Source organism: Nicotiana tomentosiformis, chromosome 1 (genome assembly GCF_000390325.3).
Source record: "Nicotiana tomentosiformis chromosome 1, ASM39032v3, whole genome shotgun sequence".
NCBI lineage: Eukaryota > Viridiplantae > Streptophyta > Magnoliopsida > Solanales > Solanaceae > Nicotiana > Nicotiana tomentosiformis.
This window is the reverse complement of record NC_090812.1, coordinates 109,212,777-109,233,660: the sequence shown is the minus strand read 5'-3', so window position 1 is coordinate 109,233,660 and position 20,884 is coordinate 109,212,777. Positions and strand designations below refer to the sequence as shown.

Here is a 20,884-nt window from a genome sequence, read left to right as displayed (position 1 = left end):
ACAGGAATTTATTGATCGTTGATGGGATAAGCTGCATAACATGGGAGTATTGGAGTCCAAATGGGTTGGACTTCACCACATTTCAGTTGTAGGGCAAGGCCTGTAGATGGTGACAATCCTATCTTTGTAGCAGGCCAGCAAGTTCACCTCCCTTGACTTGGGACAAGTTCACACGCCTTTTTTTGGAGAGGTATATTCCACCCTTTCAGAGGGAATAATTGTCACACCTCCTTCTTCCCTAGGGATAGGTGCCAAAAGAGTTTTTCCAATTTAAGTGACATTAATCGAAATGAGATTATTTATTAGATTCAGAGTCACCACTTGGGATAAAATCTGGTGTCCCAAGTCACCGATTTATTTTAAATCCCAAATGGAGAAAATTTGACTATGTTTTACGGTCCGCGAATACAAAAGACCGAGTAAGGAATTCTGTTAACCCGAGAGAAGGTGTGAGGCACTCTCGAATTCTGTGGTTTTAGCACGGTCGCTTTAATCATACCTGGCTTAATTAAATTATTTAATTACTCATTTTAGAACCTATGTATATTTATCTTTTTACCGCTTTTAATTATTTGATTATTCGTAATTATGAAATTATCTTGAAACGAATCACGCGTACGTGTCTTCGTTTTGTTTGGTGTGTCAAGAATCATGTCACGCGTACATATACATAATTAATAATACTTTATTATTTTTAAGATTATTTTGTCAAAGTCACGCGAACACATACTTTGCCTTTAATTTTGAAAATCATAACCATGTCACGTGAACGTGTACATATTCACGATACTTGATTGGTTTACACGCGCCTAAAGCATACTATCATTTTTTGAATAAGTACGGCATTATTCAGTATAAAAGAAATGGGCCAGCTTATTCATCATGGGCCTCGTGTTCTAATTTTTACCCATTTAACTCAACTAATGGTCTGTATACTCAAATAAATATCTAAAGCCCAACTATTTACAAGATCAAACACTAGCCCGTTAATATGAACGAATATTCATTCTTTAATTCTAAAAATAATCAATTAAAATAAAATCTTGTTCAACTAATCTGCTTAGCAAATAACTTGAAACATACAAAGGAATCTGAAGCCATAGCAATTATAAGCAACGGTAATAAACTAAATGGCATAGCAAATCAATCGTGAATTCCCATTTTTAGCATATAAATCAAGAACAATCTTTAGCAATTTGGACAAAATTACATGAGCTTTGCGTAAACTAAACAAGCGTGCATTTGAGCTCTTAAACTAACAATCATCAACTCAGTAAATAACTAACAAGATCTTATAGGCATGTAAGTTAACAAAATTTGAAGAGAGAAAAATAAAAGATAAGAATGAACCTCAAATGCAATAAACTTTGCTCAATATTGAGAAGGCAAACTTGTACAATGGAGTATCCTTCTGCTATCCAAAGTGAAACCTCATCAACAGAACCCGGATCGGAAACTTCGTCGTAAAACTTTGAACGGCAACCTCGACTATCTTTGTGGTGGTTTAAGGTCTGATTGGCATTGGTTCTTGGACTGATTTTCGGAACTGTTTTGCAGGCATTTTATGGCTTCTTTTTGTGGGGTATTCGTTGGTATTTTAACAGTGTCTCGCGGTCATTTCAGGGGGAAGAAAGCAGCCGGTTTATTGTAGTTTTGGGGTGCTTTGTTGGCTGAAAGAACGGATGATTCCTTGGTATTTGTAGGTGGTTACATAACCGTTGAGGGGTGGGTTTTGGAGCTGCTACATGGCAGTGAAGATGGAGTACTCGAGCAGCTCTAATGGAGGAAATTACAGGGATGATTTTGTGTGAGCAAAAACCAAGATGATTGCTTAAGATTTGCCTAGTTGTTCTCCCTTTACTAAAATGTGTATGTGCCATATATAGAATGTGTGAGTGACGGATATGTGAAAGTGAGAGTGTGAATGGGGGAAGTGGAGAAGGGACGTGAACGGTGGATGAGAATTGGGATAGTTAGCTTAGTCAAATAAGATTTTTGAGATAAAGTTTGAAATAACAAACTTTATTATTTTTTTTTAACGTAACTTCATTTTTGTTTACTTTTTTTTTTTTTTGTCTTTTATTTTACAAAGATAAATTAAATTTAAAAAGATAAGAAGATAAACCAACATTTCTTACAATATAGGAAAACTAAATATTTACATGTACTTTAAATAATACTAAGATAAGATACCATAACTTACTTTTAAAATTCTGATTAGAATAAACTAATTATTTTTTTTATTCTTTTTTAAAATAGATAAAATTTGTACTATAAGTATGTGACCATTTTTTTTAAAATATCAAGATTAGATCTAAAAGAAATATTTACACTAAAATAGTATAAAAATTCAGGTGTGGTCAAAAATTAATTGTTCACAATAATTACGGGGTTAGTTCGAGCGGCTCCAACAGGGTCAGATGTCTGTGACCGATTATGAGGCAAAATTCTCTAAGTTGTCTTGCCATGCACATATGATATAACCCACAGATGCAGAAAGAGTGTGGAGGTTTATTGCTAGCTTGCATTATGGTATCCAGATTACTATGGCCCGAGAGGTTGAGATGGGGACTCCTTATGAGCAGGTTGTGGAGATAGCTTGGAGGATCGAGGGTATCCGCAGTCAGGGCTGATTGTATACGATGGAGAGAAGCGGCCTCGACATTTTGGAAGATTCAATGGCGCCCCGTCTGGGGGAAGAGGTCAGTTCATGAGGGGTAAGTCCAGCAGGCCCACGTATTCAGCACCACCGCCTGCTCGGGGTGCTCCAGTGCAGCCCTACTTCAGCGCTATTCCAGAGAGTACCTACTGTCCACCGGCTATTCAGGGTTCCTACAGTGGGTATTCTGGTCACCAGGGTCAGACTCAGGGTCAACAGTCTTTCGCATCGTGGGGTGCTACGAGTGCATGAAGCATAGTCATATGAGAAGATTTTGCCCAAAGCTTCGGGGCAAGGCACTACAGTAGGGCCATCAGCCTATGATCACCGCACCATCTTCCGCATCGCCCGTTTGGCCGGCTAGAGGCGGAGGGCAGGTGGGTAGGGATCGCCCTAGAAGTGGAGGCCAGCCAGGTGGCGCTTCAGCTAGATTCTTTGCCTTTCTTCCCAGACCATATGCAATAGCCTCAGACACCTTGATCACATGTATTATTTCTATCTGCAGTAGGGATGCTTCGGTACCATTCGATCCAGGGTCTAAATATTCATACGTGTCTTCTCTATTTTCACCATATCTGGATGTATCATGTGAGTCCTTGGGTGTTCCTGTATATGTGTCCATGCCAGTGGGTGATTCTATTATCGTGGATCGGGTTTACCGGTCCTGTGTTGTGACTTTCTGTGGTTATGAGACCAGAGCGGATCTTCTATTGCTCGATATGACCGACTTTGAGGTCATCCTAGGCATGGACTGGTTGTCTCCGTACCATGTCATTCTTGATTTCCAATCCAAGACTGTTATCTTGGCGATGCTAGAAATGCCTCGATTGGAGTGGATGGGTTCATCTATCAGTGCGTCTAGTCGGGTTATCTCTTTATTGAAGGCTCAACATATGGTCGAGAAGGGTTATTTGGCCTATCTGGATTATGTTCAGGATAATGTTGTGGAGACTTCCATGATTGATTCAGTGCCCGTGGTGCAGGAGTTCTCCGATGTATTTCCTTCTGATCTACCAGGCATGCCACTAGATCGTGATGCCGAGTTTTGTATTGATTTGGTGCCAGGCACCCAGCCTATCTCTATTCCACCATATCACATGTCTCCGAAGGAGTTGAAGAGTTGAAGGAAAATCTTGAAGAGTTGCTCGTGAAAGGGTTCATCAGGCTGAGTGTGTCGCCTTGTGGTGCACCGGTATTGTTTGTGAAGAAGAAGGATGGGAGTATGCGGATGTGCATTGATTACCGCCAATTGAACAAAGTTACCATTAAGAATAAGTACTCATTGTCACGTATTGATGATTTGTTTGATCAGTTACAGGGTGCTAGGGTGTTCTCTAAGATCGACTTGAGATCTGGGTATCATCAGTTGAGGATTCGTGCTTCGGATGTTCCGAAGACGGCTTTCTGGATTAGATATGGGCACTATGAGTTTAAGTTGATGTCCTTCGGCTTGACTAACGCCCCGGCGGCGTTTATGGATTTGATGAATAGGGTGTTCAGGCTATATCTTGACTCATTTTTCATTGTCTTCATTGATGACATATTGATCTACTCGCGTAGTATAAAGGAGTACAAGCAACATTTGAGGGTTGTGCTTCAGACCTTTGCGAGAACAAAAGCTGTATGCATCGTTCTCCAAGTGCGAGTTCTAGTTAGATTCTGTGATATTCTTAGGGCATGTTGTATCTGATGAGGCATTAATGTAGATCCTAGGAAGATCGAGGTAGTCCAGAGTTGGCCTCGTCCTACTACAACGACCGAGATCAGGAATTTCTTAGGGTTAACAGGTTATTATCGTTGGTTTGTGAAGGGATCCTCATCCATTGCAACTTCTTTTTAATAGATTGACCTAGAAGGGTGTTCCATTCAGATGGTTCGATGATTTTAAGGTGAGCTTCCAAAAGCTCAAGACCGCATTGACTACAACACAGGTATTAGTGTTGCCCTCCGGTTTAGGGATGTATACTATATATTGCAACGCTTCACGCGTTGACTTGGGTTGTGTATTGATACAGGAGGGATGAGTTATCGCATATGCTTCACGTCAGTTGAAGCACCACGAGAAGAATTACCACGTACATGATTTGGAGTTGGCCGCGATAGTTCATGTCCTCAAGATCTGGAGGCATTATTTTTATGGGTTGTCGTGCAAGATTTACACTGATCATCGCAGTTTGTAGCATTTGTTTAAGCACATGAACCTTAATCTGAGGCAGCGCAGGTGGCTTGAGTTATTGAAGGATTATGATATTACTATCCTCTAATCATCCGGGCAAGGCGAATGTGGTTGCGGATGCCTTAAGCAGAAAGGATAAAGAGTACGGGTAGTTTGGCATTCATATCAGCAGAGGAGAGGCCATTGGCTTTGGATATTCGGTCCTTAGCTAACAGACTTGTGATTTTGGATATTTCAGAGCCTAGTCGAGTTCTCGCATGTGTTATGGCTCAGTCTTCATTATTTGAGGGGATCAAGGCTCGCTAGTACGATGATCCGCACTTGCTAGTTCTTATAGAAAAGGGTGCTACGGGGTGGTGCCAAAGAGGTTTCTATCGGTGATGATGGTGTTATGTGACTCCAGAGTCACATATGTGTTCCTAATGTTGATGGCTTGAGGGAGACAATTCTAGAGGAAGCACACAGTTCGCGATATTCTATTCATCCAGGTGCTACGAAGATGTGTCGTGACCTGGAAGCATTACTGGAGGTGGCGGATGAAGAAGGACATAGTAGAGTATGTGGCGAGATATCTAAATTTCTAGCAAGTTACGTATGAGCACCAGAGGCTAGGTGGACAACTTCCGCAGGTGGTTATATCAGAGTGGAAGTGAGAACACATCACTATGGACTTCATAGTTGGATTGTCGTGAACGTTGAGAAAATTTGATGTTGTTTGGGTCATTGTCGATAGACTGGCCAAGTCGGCACACTTTATTCTGGTAGTGACTACGTACTCTTCAGAGAGGTTGGCCCAAATTTATATTCAGGAGATTGTTCGATCGGATGGTGTGCCTAATTTCATCATTTCAGATAGAGGCCCTCAGTTCACATTGCATTTCTGGAGAGCAGTACAGAGTGAGTTGGGTACCCAGGTAGAGGTCAGCACGGCCTTTCATCCGCAGACCGACGGACAGTCAGAGCGGACAACTCAAATTTTGGAGGATATTCTCAGAGCATGTGTAATCGACTTTGAAGGGAAGTGGGATCGATTCTTACCGTTGGCCGAGTTTGCTTATAACAACACTTATTATTCCAGCATCGAGATGGATCCATTTGAGGCCTTGTATGGTCGGCGGTATCATTCCCCCATCGGTTAGTTTGAGCACGGCGAGGCTATGTTCGCAAAAGGAGGCCCGCGTTCGCATAGAAGGGAAAAGGGCCTGAGGGTCAGTGGGTCGTTGCCCTTCGCATTTGCGAAGGGCAAGTCACATTTGAAGCCTGGACTGGGCTATCCTTCGCGATCGCGATGACCTGGTTGCATTCACGAAGGGATTTTTCTGAGCCTTGGCAATTATGCCTTCGCGAGCGCGAGGCCGTTTTCACGATCGCGAGGCCTTTTTCGTAATCGCGAAGAAGGGCCACTGCGCAAAACATTTAATAAAAATTGGGACTTAGGCCATTCTTTTTCATTTTTCACTTCTCTTGGCCGATTTTGGAGATGTTGGAGGGGGATTTTTTATCTCGCATTTTAAGGTAAGTGATTTCAACCCAATGTGAGTTTAATACATAGATTATGGGTAGATTTTAACATAGAAGTTGTAGAAATAATGGGATTATATTGAAAAATCTAAGTTTTGGTAAAAATGGGATTAGATCACGAAATTGATTATGAAATTTAGTATAAGTTATATATTTGAGTTCGTAAAGTTATGGGTAACATTTATCTAAAAATATTTCGGAATCCAGGCACGTGGCCTCGGGGGTGACTTATCAGAATTTTTCAAATTGGGTTGGGTAATTACCGTAATAGTTAAATTATGAAATTTTGAGCTTATATTGATTAGTTTGCACGACAGTTGTCTAACCTTGGAAGCGAGGTAAGTCTCCATCCTAACCTTGTAATAGGGAATTAACCTCATATATATTTAAATTATTATTTGTTAATAATTGTGGGTGCTACGTACACACAAAGTGACGAGAGTCCGTACATAGCTAAAATCATGTTATGTCCGGGTAGACATTGGACTTTATTATGCAATACTTGTATTATTTGAACCTAACTTGTTAGTTTAATTACTCGTATTAACAATTCAATTTGATTAGAGATTAAGTAAGATCGAGCTTCATTACTTTGAGTTTGGAGGAATATTCGGTTGTTGATAGAAAATTATGTTGCTTTATGTACTTATCTTGGTGTTGTAAACGTATGTCCCGTAGTCCGAAGAGTTTTCCTATTCCTATGGATCTGGCTGAACGCCTCGGCAATATTCATATATAATGAGATGCATCCATGGATCGGGCCGTACGACCTCGGTAGTATATATACACGATTATTATGGATCGGGTCGTACGACCTCGGCATAACTCATGCGTAATGTCGCTAGGAGTCCGATTATACTTGATATTTCCTTCATGACTTGAAAATTTACAACTGCTTGATGGCTCTTATTTGTTGAAATTGGCCTGTGATAATTGGGTATTTTAAATTGATATTTAGTTAAAGAATCATTTATTTATTGTTTCTCATTCCATTGTTATTGTTGTATTCCATGCCTAATTATAATTTATGCGCTTTATTTATTGACCACTAATAAGTGTCAATGTTGACCCCTCGTCACTACTTCTTCGAGGTTAGACTAGATACTTACTAGGTATACGTTGATTTACGTACTCATGATACACTTCTACATAAATTATGCAGGTATTGAGGCAGGTATATCTGGTATTCATTCGGGTGCGCATCCGTATTTTTCGGTGACCTAGTGGTGAGCTGCTTCCCATCCTCTTATTTGTAGTACCTAGAGTCTTCTTCTTATTGTATTATATTTCGACAATAGTTATTGGGGGTTGTATTCTACTAATTTGCTCGTGCATTTGTGACACCGAATTTTGGAAGTTACTAGTAAACGATTATGGATTTTTGCCTATTAATATCACCATTTCACTTTTATGTTTTATTTATGTTTTACATCACCATAGCTTTCTATACTTGGTTTCTTTGTTAAGTAAATTTTAAATTTTAAAAGTGATAAAATAAATAATTAAATGAATTAGTTCACTGTTGATTTGCCTAACGACGACGTTGGACGTCATCACAACCTATAATGGGAATTGGGTCGTTAGATGTTAACTCCATGTTTTATCCAATTAGTGGACATCCTACAATGTGAGCATTCAAAGTACAAGAGATAATTGGAGGAATAATCTAATCCGACTAATTTTTCAAACACACTACAAAGCACACTAACAAAGAATTCACATTTAAGTCATATAGTGAAATAACTCCAAATCAACATGGAGGGATTCTTATCCTTACAAAGTGCAGTATAAAAGATATAAGAAAAAAAATTACTTCATTGCTGTGTAACCCCAAAATAAATCATTTCATACTTTCCTTGTAAACTCATATAACTGGAAGTTAGTCACAAAGTCAGAATGGTGTTAAACTTCATATATGAACCCTTTGAATCCACACAATCTATTTCTGAAGGAAATTAGAGTGAGTCATATCCAACTCATGAGACACAAGGGAGAATGAAGAATTTATTGTAAGTAATATTACCCCAAATCACTATAAAATATACCAAAAAAACAACAATATAAAAATAAATTGTTACAGTATCTTCTTGGAGGTACGAAAGTTCAAGTTTACCGGGGATGACAAAGCTGCGGAAGATCCATCTGAATATATGTGATAGTTCCATAAGAGTATGAAATGCTAATGGCGGCTGAGAGATATGGCTTTACCGATGCTCTTTTTATACCAACTTTACCTCTAAAATTGGGGAAATTAAAAAGACGAAGTTATGGCTTGTCGATTTTGAAATGACGCCTTTATTCCTCTTTTATTGTTCTTAACGAAAGGACAAGTCATTGAGTATTATGAAACGGTGCCTTTTTTATTAAATAAATAATTATGTATTATGTATTGTATTAAAATGAGAGGAAATTTTTTTAAAAAGAGGAGATAATAGATAAATCTTTTTTCTAGCACATGAGAAGGCCAAGTCACTTTTTCTAGGCCCTCAATTATATAAATATATATAGATATAAATTTTTTTTAAAATATTTTATCTCAACAATTAAACATCAAAAAATATTTTACATTATACGGAAAAAACTGAACCCACCCGGACGACCGAAACGTCAACGTCGAAGAAAATAGACTCCTTTTTGTCCAAGATCGGAGGAGTGTTCAGAAGGTGCCAGCGCTGCTACCAGAAACCTATATATAAACAGTTTCTTGATCTCCCTCAAAATTTCATTTCAATGGAAGCCGAAGGTAAACCCTCGGCTCTACCCTTTTATCTTCTTTCTCTTAATTTTGTTTTTACAGTATCTTCAAAAAATATGTTTGTCCCATAATCCATTTTAGGGCAACGAACATCCTCCAATCCATCGGCAGTGCTCGCTGCTCTTTTGTCCAAAAGAGCCAAACTTCATGAAGATCTCCGAAACCTCGAAAAACAGGTCAAAGAAATTTCTGGGTTTTATTATTTTATGTATAGATAGATTCAAAATGATGCCTTAAATGACTTTGTAGGTTTACGACATGGAGACTATTTACCTACAAGATCCTAGCCAATGTGGAAATGTACTCAAAGGTTTTGAAGGGTTTTTATCTTCGTCCAAAAGCACCAGCTTGTAAGTTTTTATTTGTTTAAATCCTTCAGGTAAACTGTCCTGTCCTAGGCATCACGTGTGTGAGGGAGTATTACCAGGGCTTCACCTTGAGGATGGGTGAGGCCAAAGAATTTAGTCTAATATTACGACGAATTGGGTATGAATAGAGAGAATTGATAGAGTATATAATTAGAGCAATAGATACAGATAATTTATATAGCCTGCCCAACTAGCTTGGATTTAAAACCTAGTTGATTCATATAGTGTTTTTTTTAGATATATCATTAATGACTTAGTTTAAGGCATTTGGATATAGGTGTTGCAGTACTCTAGCACTTCTTGTGTGAATTGCTTTCCTTGAGCGTGGTATGCTTGGAAGGAAGGATTTGGAAGAGTTAGGGGAACGAATGGAGACTAAGAATTGGACTACTTTCGCATTTATGATACAATCTTGTTTCCTCTCCCCTTTCCTTTCCTTTCATTTCCATCCTAAGAAAAGTTCTATTGTCAAGAGAATAGTGTATTTCCATATATTTGCTGTTATATAAAACAAGTTATACTGCCATTTATATTGATGATACTATGAACAATTTTCGTGTTTACAAATGCTTAATTTACTTACACAACTGATTGATGATGGAATAGAAGAGCAAAAGTCAGAGTAATAGGATAAAGTTTTGATAGCCAGTGTGATGGATATGGACAAAGAAGGCTGGTGCAATCCAATTTACTTTTGGCATTTCGAATTGTCTTAGTAAATTGTGATTTTATATATTCACGCAAAAGCAGAAAAGCTCATCAATGATGTAATTAAGCTAGTTACATTTTGTTCTGTCCCATTGCGAGACTCGTTGTCGAAAGGCTTAGTTCTGCTGTCCCCCCTCTATCTTTTCAGTTTCTCTTTTCTTTCCCAGGGAAGACGTAATGGAGAAAGTTAATCTTGTAGTCAGTGTGTGAAAAGGTCTAGAAGAAAAGAATAACAATAGTTGCAATCAGAGATAAATTCTAGAAGATGACAGTAACAAAAGAACTTCTTAGACACTGTTATAAACCCAATGTTATTGACATTTTAATTCGGCTAATTGTGCTGAAAAGATCCACGTGATGATGGCCTAGTGGTTGAAACACAAGAATAAGAACCTGGAGGTCCAGGTTTGAATTCCAGCTACAGCACTTGATGTGTGCCTATATGCTCCTTTTTTTTGGCGGGAGTACCTTGGTAAACTGTGCTTGTGGGTTGGATAGTTTGTCCAGTGGATCAGTGAAAATGCGTGCAAGCTAGCCCGTACACCACCGATAACGTCAATCAAATAAGTATGTTTATTTCAGAGGAAGCTCTGTCTTGTTGAATATATCCTTTAATCCATCTGAAGCCTGAACTGCCAACCTTTCCTCTTTCTTTGAGAAAAGTGTAAAACCTATCTAATTCATCATAGGTCTTTAGATTATGAGTTCTTAACCCTAGCCCGTTCCCATTTTGGGCAAAGTAGATCTACTAATTCCTTGACTCTAGTTAGTAAATAGACTCTAGAAGCTAAACAAGGCTATCCTGAGGGACCTCCCATATAATCGTACTGAGATTTCTACAATACTAAGAATATTTTCCTCCATCCTATTTTCATTGTTTTACTTGACTCGTACGACTAATATGAGAAGAGTTGAAAAAGGGAGCTGTTTAGTGGTTGTTGGAGGAACATGTAGGATATACATTTACTTTAGCGTTTTTGGAATTGTTATTGAGACCGGCATTCCCAGGAAATAGAAGGCATCATCTTTAGCTTATTGCACTGTAATCATATGGTAATATGATGATGATGATGTTACAAATAGATTAAATCTCAGGGATTTCTCGGTTATAAAAACAAGTCTACTGAATCTCCCTTTGTGTCTTTAGATTTCCAATCTTCTGGATATAGTTTAAGGTTCACCTATATGTTTCTTGTTGAATTTACCCTTTTTCTGTTTAACTACTTTGCAGCTTGAAACGATCCAGGAAGTTTCAACCTGAAGATAGACTCTTTTCTTTATCGTCTGTCACCTCACCAGCAGTATGTATTTTTCTGTATTTCTCAGCAATGGGAACATTGGAATGCTGTTGATGGATTTATATCTTTTCATTACGATCTTATACATTATGAATCATATCAGAGATTCTGTGAGTGATATCCAAATTTAGTTTGTCTCTAAGTTTATGTCTGTCATGTTGCAAGAACATATTCTTTTTTCCCTGTTTTACAAAATAATTGTTGCTCTTTGTTTCTTGTACAGATTTAAACTTGATATAGTACGTTGGCTATTGATTATAACCCATTGACTGTCCTGTCTCTATCTTTTAAAAGTCTAGAAGTTCTGAGGCAAATTAGGGCACCTCATATGAATGTCGAAAAGATTTACTGAAGCTGAATAAAAGTAGAAATTCTTGATAGAGTTTCTAATGTAAATTTGCAACAGTAGCAAGGTGTTCTTTTGATCAGCACCTCGACTTTGACACCTTCTTGGTTTATATTCCTGTTGTTAAGTTAGGGATCTTAGTGCATTCTGTTGAACTTCCATGTGAAATTCTCCTTTTAGAACCCTGAAAAAGGATAGGGAAGAAATGAGAGGATAACATAAATGGAAGAAGGAACAAATGAAACAGAAAAGTTATCAATTTTCAAATGAATCAGCAGAGAAGTAGATGCTATCAACCATTTAAGCGAGAAGCAGCAGTAGGGAAAAAAGGCAGTTGAACTTGTCTTTGGCTGAAAAGGACTGGGTTAATATAAGGAGAGTGGAAAAAGAAAGAGATAGGAGTATACCAAGCAACAAACTAGACGCTCCCATCCATGCAGGAACCCCTACCTTTTTGAGTGGTCTCAGAGCTTGTTAACAGCTCAATAGCATTCCGAAGACGTTTTGACACGAGTTATTGGATTTTAATTCATACTGTTTCCTATCTTCTATCCTTTAATTACAATTGATGGAACCTTTCCTTGTAACCCCTTGTTTGTCTCTGTCCGAGAGAGACCCAAAAGTAGAAAAGATAAATGAGAAACTGTCCATGAGCTATCATGTCCCCTTCTACTTCAAAGTGGAGCACGATGGTCGTGGAATGACACCAAAATGCATATTTTACCCAACATGATACGCTGATTCCATATTTCAAAGAATATGAAAGTTGCATCATTGCACATTTTCAGGCTGAGGAACAAGCTCTTGGTCGGGATGTTGGAGGGATATCTACCAATGGACTGTAAGTAGTGAATTTTATCCTATAACCACTGTTGTTGGAGGAGTGAAATAGATAGTTTTCACTGCTTGTTCTCTTATACTCAATAATATATTTTTCAAGTTCTGGATATGATAGGGTAGTCTTATTTTTGGCTATTTCTGCAGAGGTAGACCAAGGAAAGGAAGGGGAGGTCCAAGAGATGCAAAGAGAATGAGGCATTCAAGTGAACCGGACTACGATTATGAAGATGATCCAGATCTGATGTAATTTAGACTCTGATTAAAAATGGAGTAGGTTTGATCAATTTGGAACAATGACATTGGTCAATTTGACATGTACAAATATATTTGGCTGCCTTGAATTGTATTTGTTTAGTATTGATGAGTCCCTTCTGGACATCTGATATAAACAGATTGTATCCTAGGGAATATTTTGCTCTTTCTTTTCTTTGTTGCTGAAAAATGAGCCAACTTTGTAATTCTTTTATTTTTTTGGTTTTTAGCCTGCCAAACTTGAAATTTTCAGCGAACTTGTCAATGAAATGGTATGTGCTATTATGATCAAGTGTCAAAGTCTTAGCTTAAAATCGTACAAACGAGATCATTTAGGAGATGAATTTGACCAGAGTACACTTTGGAAATAAGATTGATTTGAATTGTTTTCATTTAGCTACAATTTTTGTAGCTGTTAATTTGAATTGATGTCCTTTTATTATTCAACAAGTATAGTAATAACACTAAATGTCTCGGAGGCCTTATTTGTTCCAGTGCGGGTGAATTTAGCTGTATTATAAACAGAACATAGAGGAGTAGTAGCATAAACATAATACTAATAGACTAGTTATGTCTTCCTCTGTTATTACGTAAGCGCGGGATTCTAATTCTTCAAACATATCGTCTCCTATTAACAAGAGGTATTCCATCTAAATTTCTCTCTAGAAAAAGATACGATGAAAATCAATTTCAAGTGTTATGCCGCCTATTTCTTTTGGTATCAGAGGATTTATCTTATGCAAAAATTTTTTTAAAAAAAAAACAGCGGAAAGCTTAGAGGAAAAGGCAATTTGAATATGGTCAAATGGCGTTTGGCATCGCAAAAAGTAAGGGAAGCGTTCGATCAACGCACCGCCCCTGAGTTGAGAAGGTGGCGTTTTGGATAGAAACAATGGACCAACTCTATAAAAAAAAAGTACAAGTGTGGGAAAAGAACAGAGAATAATACTGCTATTACGTTACTTTCTTCATTTTGGCAGTATCTTCTTTTTCTCCTCTTATCTTAATAACCTCTCCATTCAACACCACCTTTTACAATATTCCCCATCTTCTCTCAAGGGTACTCCAGTTTCTTTGCTCTCCAGTTTTTTTAGACATTAATCATGTCTTTCAGATTCAGAGGGGTACGTCTCTATCTCTAAGTGTATCCATGTATTTGATGAATTTGTATGTTCACAAGGCTTATAGAGATTTTTGTACTTCCACGTTATCAACAATTACTTCGATTAGCTAAATGTTTTTAGGTTTTGATTTTCTGTTGATAATTTTGATTTAAGCACCATGGTAGCATCTACTTTATGTTGTAGAAAACGCAGCCCCTTAGTAATCAGTGACGCCCTGATCCATATGAGGTTCTGTAGAGCACAACTTCTGAAGTTATAAAGTTACACCACCCAACTAGGATGTAACACTATTCTTAATATATTCATTATAATTGAACAAGAAATATGCAAACGTTTAGAGAGTTACTTAATACTTCTGCTGGTGTAAAATAATAGGTACAAAAGAAATAGTCAAGGTGCCTGCAAGTTGGCCTCGTACCACCATTATTCCAGGGAAAAAAAGATAAAGGCCAAATTTTGAATAGTTAAATTTAGTTTTTCAGTGAAGAACTAAAATCTATTTGCTTCTTTGGTATGTTAAATCCTCAAATTCTCTATCTCTTTCCATGTTACATGTTGAACCTAAGCTGGTTTTTCCTTGATTTTCAGCCAAATGCTTCTTTTGGAATGGGTGTGGCTGATCACGGCAAAAATGCATTCTTGGAGCTAAAGAGGAAGAAAGTCCACAGATATGTGATTTTCAAGATTGATGAAAAGAAAAAGGAGGTCATTGTTGAGAAAACTGGCAGCCCTGCTGAAAATTTTGATGATTTTACTGCTTCTTTGCCAGAAAATGATTGCCGATATGCGGTGTATGACTTTGATTTTGTGACCTCCGAGAATTGCCAAAAGAGCAAGATTTTCTTTGTTCATTGGTTAGTTCCCAGCTCCTTCTGCCTATTTTCATCTGCATATGATTGCCACTAGGCTTGATCTTTTACTGATTTTACCTGTGCACCATACATTTCTTGAACTCATGTCTTGGAAACAAAAACAAGTTGTACACCAGCTTGGTTTTCCTGTATGTTTCCTTCTAAGATGGGGAAGTGAAGGATAAAGGAGGTAGAAATTCGTGGTAGAACTTCGTCCGTTGAAAGGTATAAATGTGATAGAGAGATATTTTAATCTTTCTATCCTATTATATTATATATGACTAATAATAACATATAAGGACTGAACTATATTTTTTTCTTGAATCACAAATTTTAAGCATTTTGTAATGTGATTTAGTGGTACTTGTTATGTAATATTTAGTGACATAAACTTCTGTTCGAATTCACATAGAAAATTAGATACTTTGATCCTTGTATTTCAAAGCAGTTCGTTCTTTCTGGGATTGGAACTATCACTTTTGTCCAAATTCTTAAGCTTTATTTCTACTTTTACTTTTCCTCTTATACTTCTGACAAAGAGGGGAAGCAACGTTTGACTCTTCTCCTCCAATTTCACTCCTCTAACCCCTCCTTTTATGACCAAGTAAATCTGATGTTTTTTTTTTCAATCAAGTCCTAACAAAACCTAATTGTTAAACTACAAATTTGACAAACAGCAAAAGAGTACAGCGGAACTCAATGCACTCAAATGGTTGATTTAATGGATCTCTGCAATGTGATGTTGCCTTCAACCTGAAATTATCTGCATGAGTTGTTTTTATCTGGATGGCATGGGCTCCATTCCTTATAATGCGATTCGTTAAGTTTTCTTCACCTTTTAAGGTATATCTTGTCTCATGGACAAGTTACTTGTTAGTATTTAATATTTCAGTGAAATTTCTTTTGAATGCCAATATGTTTGTCTCATTTTTACCACTAAATGCCAATACAAAATGAGTTCGGTTGTATGTGCTGGAAGATTTAGATCATGTCTTACCCTCATTTTACGAGCATCAGTTATGATCAGGCCTCACTAGCAAAGTAGTTTTGAAAATCTTTTGGGTGCTCTCTTTATAAGAGCAAATGAAATAAAGATAAATTAAGGTTTGGGAGCATATTTGAGAAATTTTAAATATGTGGCCGACTGGTCTGCCTCTATGTTTGTTTGTTTTTCTATGGATTACGGTATTTGATCATTTCATGACATGGAAGCTACTTCATTGCTAGTACATTTGAATTGAGGTGCTAAAAGTAACAGCCTAACATTCTCAGTGCATTCCTTTTGTTTCCTTAGGTCTCCTGCAACATCTCGTATCCGTGCAAAGATGCTTTACGCCACTTCCAAAGACGCATTTAGAAGAGAGCTGGATGGTTTTCATTATGAGATTCAGGCTACTGATCCCACAGAAGTTGATCTTGAAGTGCTGAAAGACCGTGCTCACTGAGCCCTCTTGCATCAAAAGCTATCTTCCTCAGAATAAAGGAAGAGCATTAGCAGGGCCATACCATCATAATGATTAGTGCTTATAGCTTATCGTTGGCCCCGTTTCTTACACAGCAAAAATTCTTCTTAAATAATAGGGAATTTGGGAAAGCTGATTTCCAGTAACACATTTTAGCTTGTTAGTGTATATGGTGTTGCTATTGTTTTGCTTTTTCTCAGATGTTTGAACAATTAGGAAGTGCATAATAATATCAGTGGTTCTCAAGCAAGTATAGTATTCATGGGCTGCAAGGGGCTGGATCCTCTCTAATCCTTATTCTCCACTTCCCTTCAATATCTAATTCTCAAGTTCTGGAGTCACGTCAAGTTAGTAGCACTATCAGGTATTGGATTTCCTTATCAAATTGTTCAGTTTTTTTTTAACTAAGAGTAGAAATCGACAAGCATTTGAAGTAAAATTGTCTTCTAGGAAAGTGAGTTAACATGCCTACTGTTATGTTAATAAAGATTTGTAACTTGACAGCTTGTGTAATAAAGTATATTGCTGTAGACAAGGATGAAAAGTTAGAATTTGCAATATTATTAATTTTAGTTTCTTTTTGTTGTACTTGTGGTCGGCAAACTGGTTGAAATTTGCATGTTGAGGAACTCTGCTACTTGGTTAAGATGTCATGTTGCAAACTGGCAAAATGAAAACGCATTTTCTTAATAGGAACTGCCAAGTTTCCCTCTTAAAACTATGAACTCGCAAGTTACAACAATTTTTACACCCATTGAATCATGGATATAGTTCAAAATGTTTGAAGTGCTCTAGTTCAATCCAAACTATGTTGAAGTAGAATTGAATTTTTCGACATAAAGCGAAAGAAAACTCGTCTCACCATATGGTGAAATCGAAGCAAGAGTTAGAGAAATTGCAGTGAAACTAATTTGTTAAGATAGATGTCCTTCAAACCTCTAAAAGCTACATTTCTTTTTCAGATTTTGTTTTTCAGGAGCATAAACTGTTGGGGACTTCTATGATGTACTAAACTAATATTTGGAACTCTTTATGACTGCATAAAAATATATTGCCAGGACCATATGCCATTAATACATTGTACGATAGATAGAACTCCATAATTGCTGACAATTACACAGATACATGAAACTATCTCTACACTTGGAGGTAATAGCTTGAACTTAAGAAACTATAGTACTAGTCGAAAGAACATAGACCTTATCCATCCTTGCAGGACCTTTGCAGAACATAAAAAGGAAAAAAAGAAAAAAGCAATGAAAAGAGTAACTACTTTTACACAGGAACAGTCCTGTTATTAGATGGATGAGTCTCCACCTCTGCTCCTGCCTCAGTTGAGTCCTCATTTTCTCTTGACATCTCTTCTAGTGACTTCCCCTTTGATTCTGGAACCAAGAAAGTGAAAAATGTTCCCAGAAGGTTGACTACGCCAAGGACGATAAGGGAATTTCTCACCCCAATTCCAGCAGGATATCCTGCATCAGCCTTAGTCTTGTCTTGTGGCTGAGCCAAATACAGGAACCCGAAAGCACCCACCATTGCTCCTAACTTCCCAGATGCAGCTGATATTCCATGGCAAGTCGAGCGCAATCTAGCAGGGAAAATCTCAGCTGGCACGACGAATGTGGTGGCATTGGGTCCAAAGTTGGCAAAGAAGAAGGTCAGTGAATAGAGAACCACGAATCCGATATGGTTGCCAGGGTGAGTCCAGTGGTTGTAAGGAATGGCCAGAGCAAACATGAACACCGTCATCATTGCAAAACCAAGCAATTGAATGGTAAACCTTCCAATCCTGTCAATGAGGAACACTGTGAACCAGTAGCCAGGCACGGTACTGCAGAGAGCTATTAGAGTTTGCGCCCTTGCAATTTTGTAAACCTCTTCAACTGCATTCATTGTCTTGGCAGCAGGAATCCATCCAATGGCACTGAAGATATCTTTCTGGAACAGATTTTGGCTGTAGTATGCAATGTCAAGCAGAAACCATGTGCTGGTTGTGCCAAGCAAGTGAAGTCCATGTCTACTAACGAATTGTTTTGTAAACAAACCAAATTCATTGCTGGACTTTACAGTAGTGGTAGCAGAAACTGCAGGCTCCTTTTGCTCCGCCCCAATGTCAACGTGCATAACCTTTTCCATATCTGCAGTTGCCTGCTGAACATTCTTGGCAACAAGAGCAGTGTAACGAGCGGTTTCAGGCATCTTCATCCTCCAGTAGTAAGTGAGAAGAGCAGGAACTGCTCCAACCATTAATATGATCCTCCACACATAGTCAGCTTGAGGAACTGTTGAGCCAAGCGCATCGACCTCATACGCCGGCGCCTTGAAACTTGCTTGGAATGCAGCAGACATAATGATGGCAAAGATACCACCTGCTAAAATCCCAAATCCTTGCATAGCGAAAACAGCAGCAATAAAGGCGCCCCGAGTCTTCTTGTTGGCATATTCAGACATAATAGTAGCAGAAAGCGGGTAATCACCACCAATTCCAAAACCAAGCCAGAAGCGAAAGAAGCAAAGGGTGGCCAAGACAGTCTTAGGCTCCCTACCAAAAGAAAGACCTGAAGCAACTGAGCATAAGCACATGAGCATAAGGGTCATGCCATAGACTTTTTTCCTGCCCATTTTGTCACCGAGCCAGCCAAAGAAGAGTTGCCCAGCAAGGGTACCACAGAAAGCGACGCCATTGACAGCAGCCGAGACGTTAGGAGGTAGACTCCCAGGCTTTGGAGAGCCATCGACATGGTAGTAAATGCGGCCGAGCAACTTAGTGACTAGAGAGATGCAAAACAGATCATAGGCATCAGTGAAAAATCCCATGCCAGCTATTATGATTGCTGTGAAGTGATACCATTGTGTTTTGGCCGTATCAAGCGCATTCAGAACCTTCATATCCCCAGCCATTTCTACTTCTCGTCTTTGTTAACTCTCCTCTTCTACAATGATCTATCTGCATATCAAAACAACAATATTCAGCATTTCGACCCTGATGGAGCTTTTAGACTTATCTCTGCCAAAAGAGCAGCATTCTCAACATTCAAAACAGCTAATAGCTATTATAACCCAAACAACAACAAAATAAAAGAAGGAAAAAAGAAAATCATGCATATTGACAAGAAATTCAATAGGATCTGGCACAAAATGGTAACAAACAATAATTCCATTTTAGTGGGGTCGAACTACATATGTCTTTGAATTCAAATAAAATAGGAAACATGTGTAAGTCTTAATTATAGAAGCAGATCATCCCTTATTCTCCTAGAAAAGCCACATCTTTATTGATATTTAAAAGCTGCATCTCCAACCCCATCCCACGCACCCACCCCTCCACCAAAATCACCAAATACTTCGTCAGCGCAGAGCTACATATGCTCTAGCCTCTGGGGTGGCAAGTTGAACACCTTTTCTCGAAAAAATATAAGTACGGTGTATACAGGCCACATATTAGTACTTTTGTACATATATATATATATATATATATATATATATATTAAATGTTAAACATCTAAATTTCTGGATTAGCCAATGCCCAGCCTCCTTACCCCTCCCCCCCTCAAGATCCAAAAATATCAGACACTAATATGGCAACTAACATGATTTCAAATTAGGTATCCAAACAAATAAAACAATAATTCGTGTATCCTATAATTAGGTGATATTTTTAATAAGCAGCAAAGAAAGTAAAATAAAATCTTGCATATTTTCAAGAATCACGGCACGTTAATCAACTTGGAAAAGTTGAAATATATATGTCGCATTCTTCTTTATCTTGCATGCGAGAGAAGAATCTTGATGTACACACACTCAGAAAACTCTAATGCATACAGACATGCATGTATATACTACTATATATCTAATATCACACCGTGGACTCATACATATACACATATATACATGTATTAACGACTGGAAAAAGGAAAAGAAAAAAGAAGATAGAAACATATACAGACCTGCTATTGCTGCAAATAGATGCGAGAAAGAGAAAAGAGCAGAAGAACGAGAGAAGAGAAAAGGATGGGTGGAAGAGAGGGCTAAGGCTGATGAGTATATATACAACGAGGATTCTGTAACCACCTGGGGATCTCCTCTGGTATATTCCTTCCCCACTTTTAGGAGGCTTCTTGGTTTCCTCCTAAATATAGGATCCGTTAGATAATACCACACGTTCTCCAATAGGAAAAGGTAAACATAAGAAAATAAAGAATTTTCCAAATCCAAATATTAAGAAGATTCGGCTTTTACAAATTCCTATATACCCCTTTTGACATCACCTTGTTTTAAAATACAAGGTAGTATTCATAATTAATTTATAGCAGTTGCTGATCACGTGCGTTGTATGTACATTTTATGCGTAGTACGTGCATTTCATACGTTGCATGTACATATCGTGTCATTTAGTATTTAAAAATCACATATAGATATAGATATAATTATGAAAAATCACGTATCAACTCCCACTACCCAGACCCGCTTACGCCCACCCCACCCACCCACTCACATAAAAATTATTTTTTTTCTCCGGT

The 20,884-nt window shown here is 38.0% G+C and overlaps 4 protein-coding genes across 4 annotated transcripts; 3 read left to right on the top strand and 1 right to left on the bottom strand.

The window, feature by feature from the left end:
- Window positions 1-3,279: 3,279 nt before the first annotated feature.
- On the top strand, window positions 3,280-3,783 carry LOC138908533 (uncharacterized). Its single transcript, XM_070199211.1, has one exon. The coding sequence runs from the start codon at window positions 3,280-3,282 to the stop codon at window positions 3,781-3,783; it is 504 nt and encodes a 167-aa protein (XP_070055312.1).
- Window positions 3,784-8,917: 5,134 nt separating this feature from the next.
- LOC104115161 (uncharacterized) lies at window positions 8,918-13,129 on the top strand. The gene is made up of 6 exons (XM_009625744.4): window positions 8,918-9,099; window positions 9,193-9,287; window positions 9,361-9,461; window positions 11,419-11,488; window positions 12,620-12,672; window positions 12,816-13,129. The coding sequence occupies exons 1-6, from the start codon at window positions 9,087-9,089 to the stop codon at window positions 12,916-12,918; spliced, it is 435 nt and encodes a 144-aa protein (XP_009624039.1). The 5' UTR covers window positions 8,918-9,086; the 3' UTR covers window positions 12,919-13,129.
- A 759-nt stretch (window positions 13,130-13,888) lies between these two features.
- Window positions 13,889-16,607, top strand: LOC104115160 (actin-depolymerizing factor). The gene is made up of 3 exons (XM_009625743.4): window positions 13,889-14,047; window positions 14,636-14,901; window positions 16,193-16,607. The coding sequence occupies exons 1-3, from the start codon at window positions 14,027-14,029 to the stop codon at window positions 16,341-16,343; spliced, it is 438 nt and encodes a 145-aa protein (XP_009624038.1). The 5' UTR covers window positions 13,889-14,026; the 3' UTR covers window positions 16,344-16,607.
- Window positions 16,608-17,390: 783 nt separating this feature from the next.
- On the bottom strand, window positions 17,391-20,449 carry LOC104115159 (probable inorganic phosphate transporter 1-7). The gene is made up of 2 exons (XM_009625742.4): window positions 20,312-20,449; window positions 17,391-19,311 (listed from the first exon to the last, which is right to left on the bottom strand). Exon 2 carries the CDS (start codon window positions 19,263-19,265, stop codon window positions 17,637-17,639), a length of 1,629 nt encoding a protein of 542 aa, XP_009624037.1. The 5' UTR covers window positions 19,266-19,311; window positions 20,312-20,449; the 3' UTR covers window positions 17,391-17,636.
- Window positions 20,450-20,884: the final 435 nt, after the last annotated feature.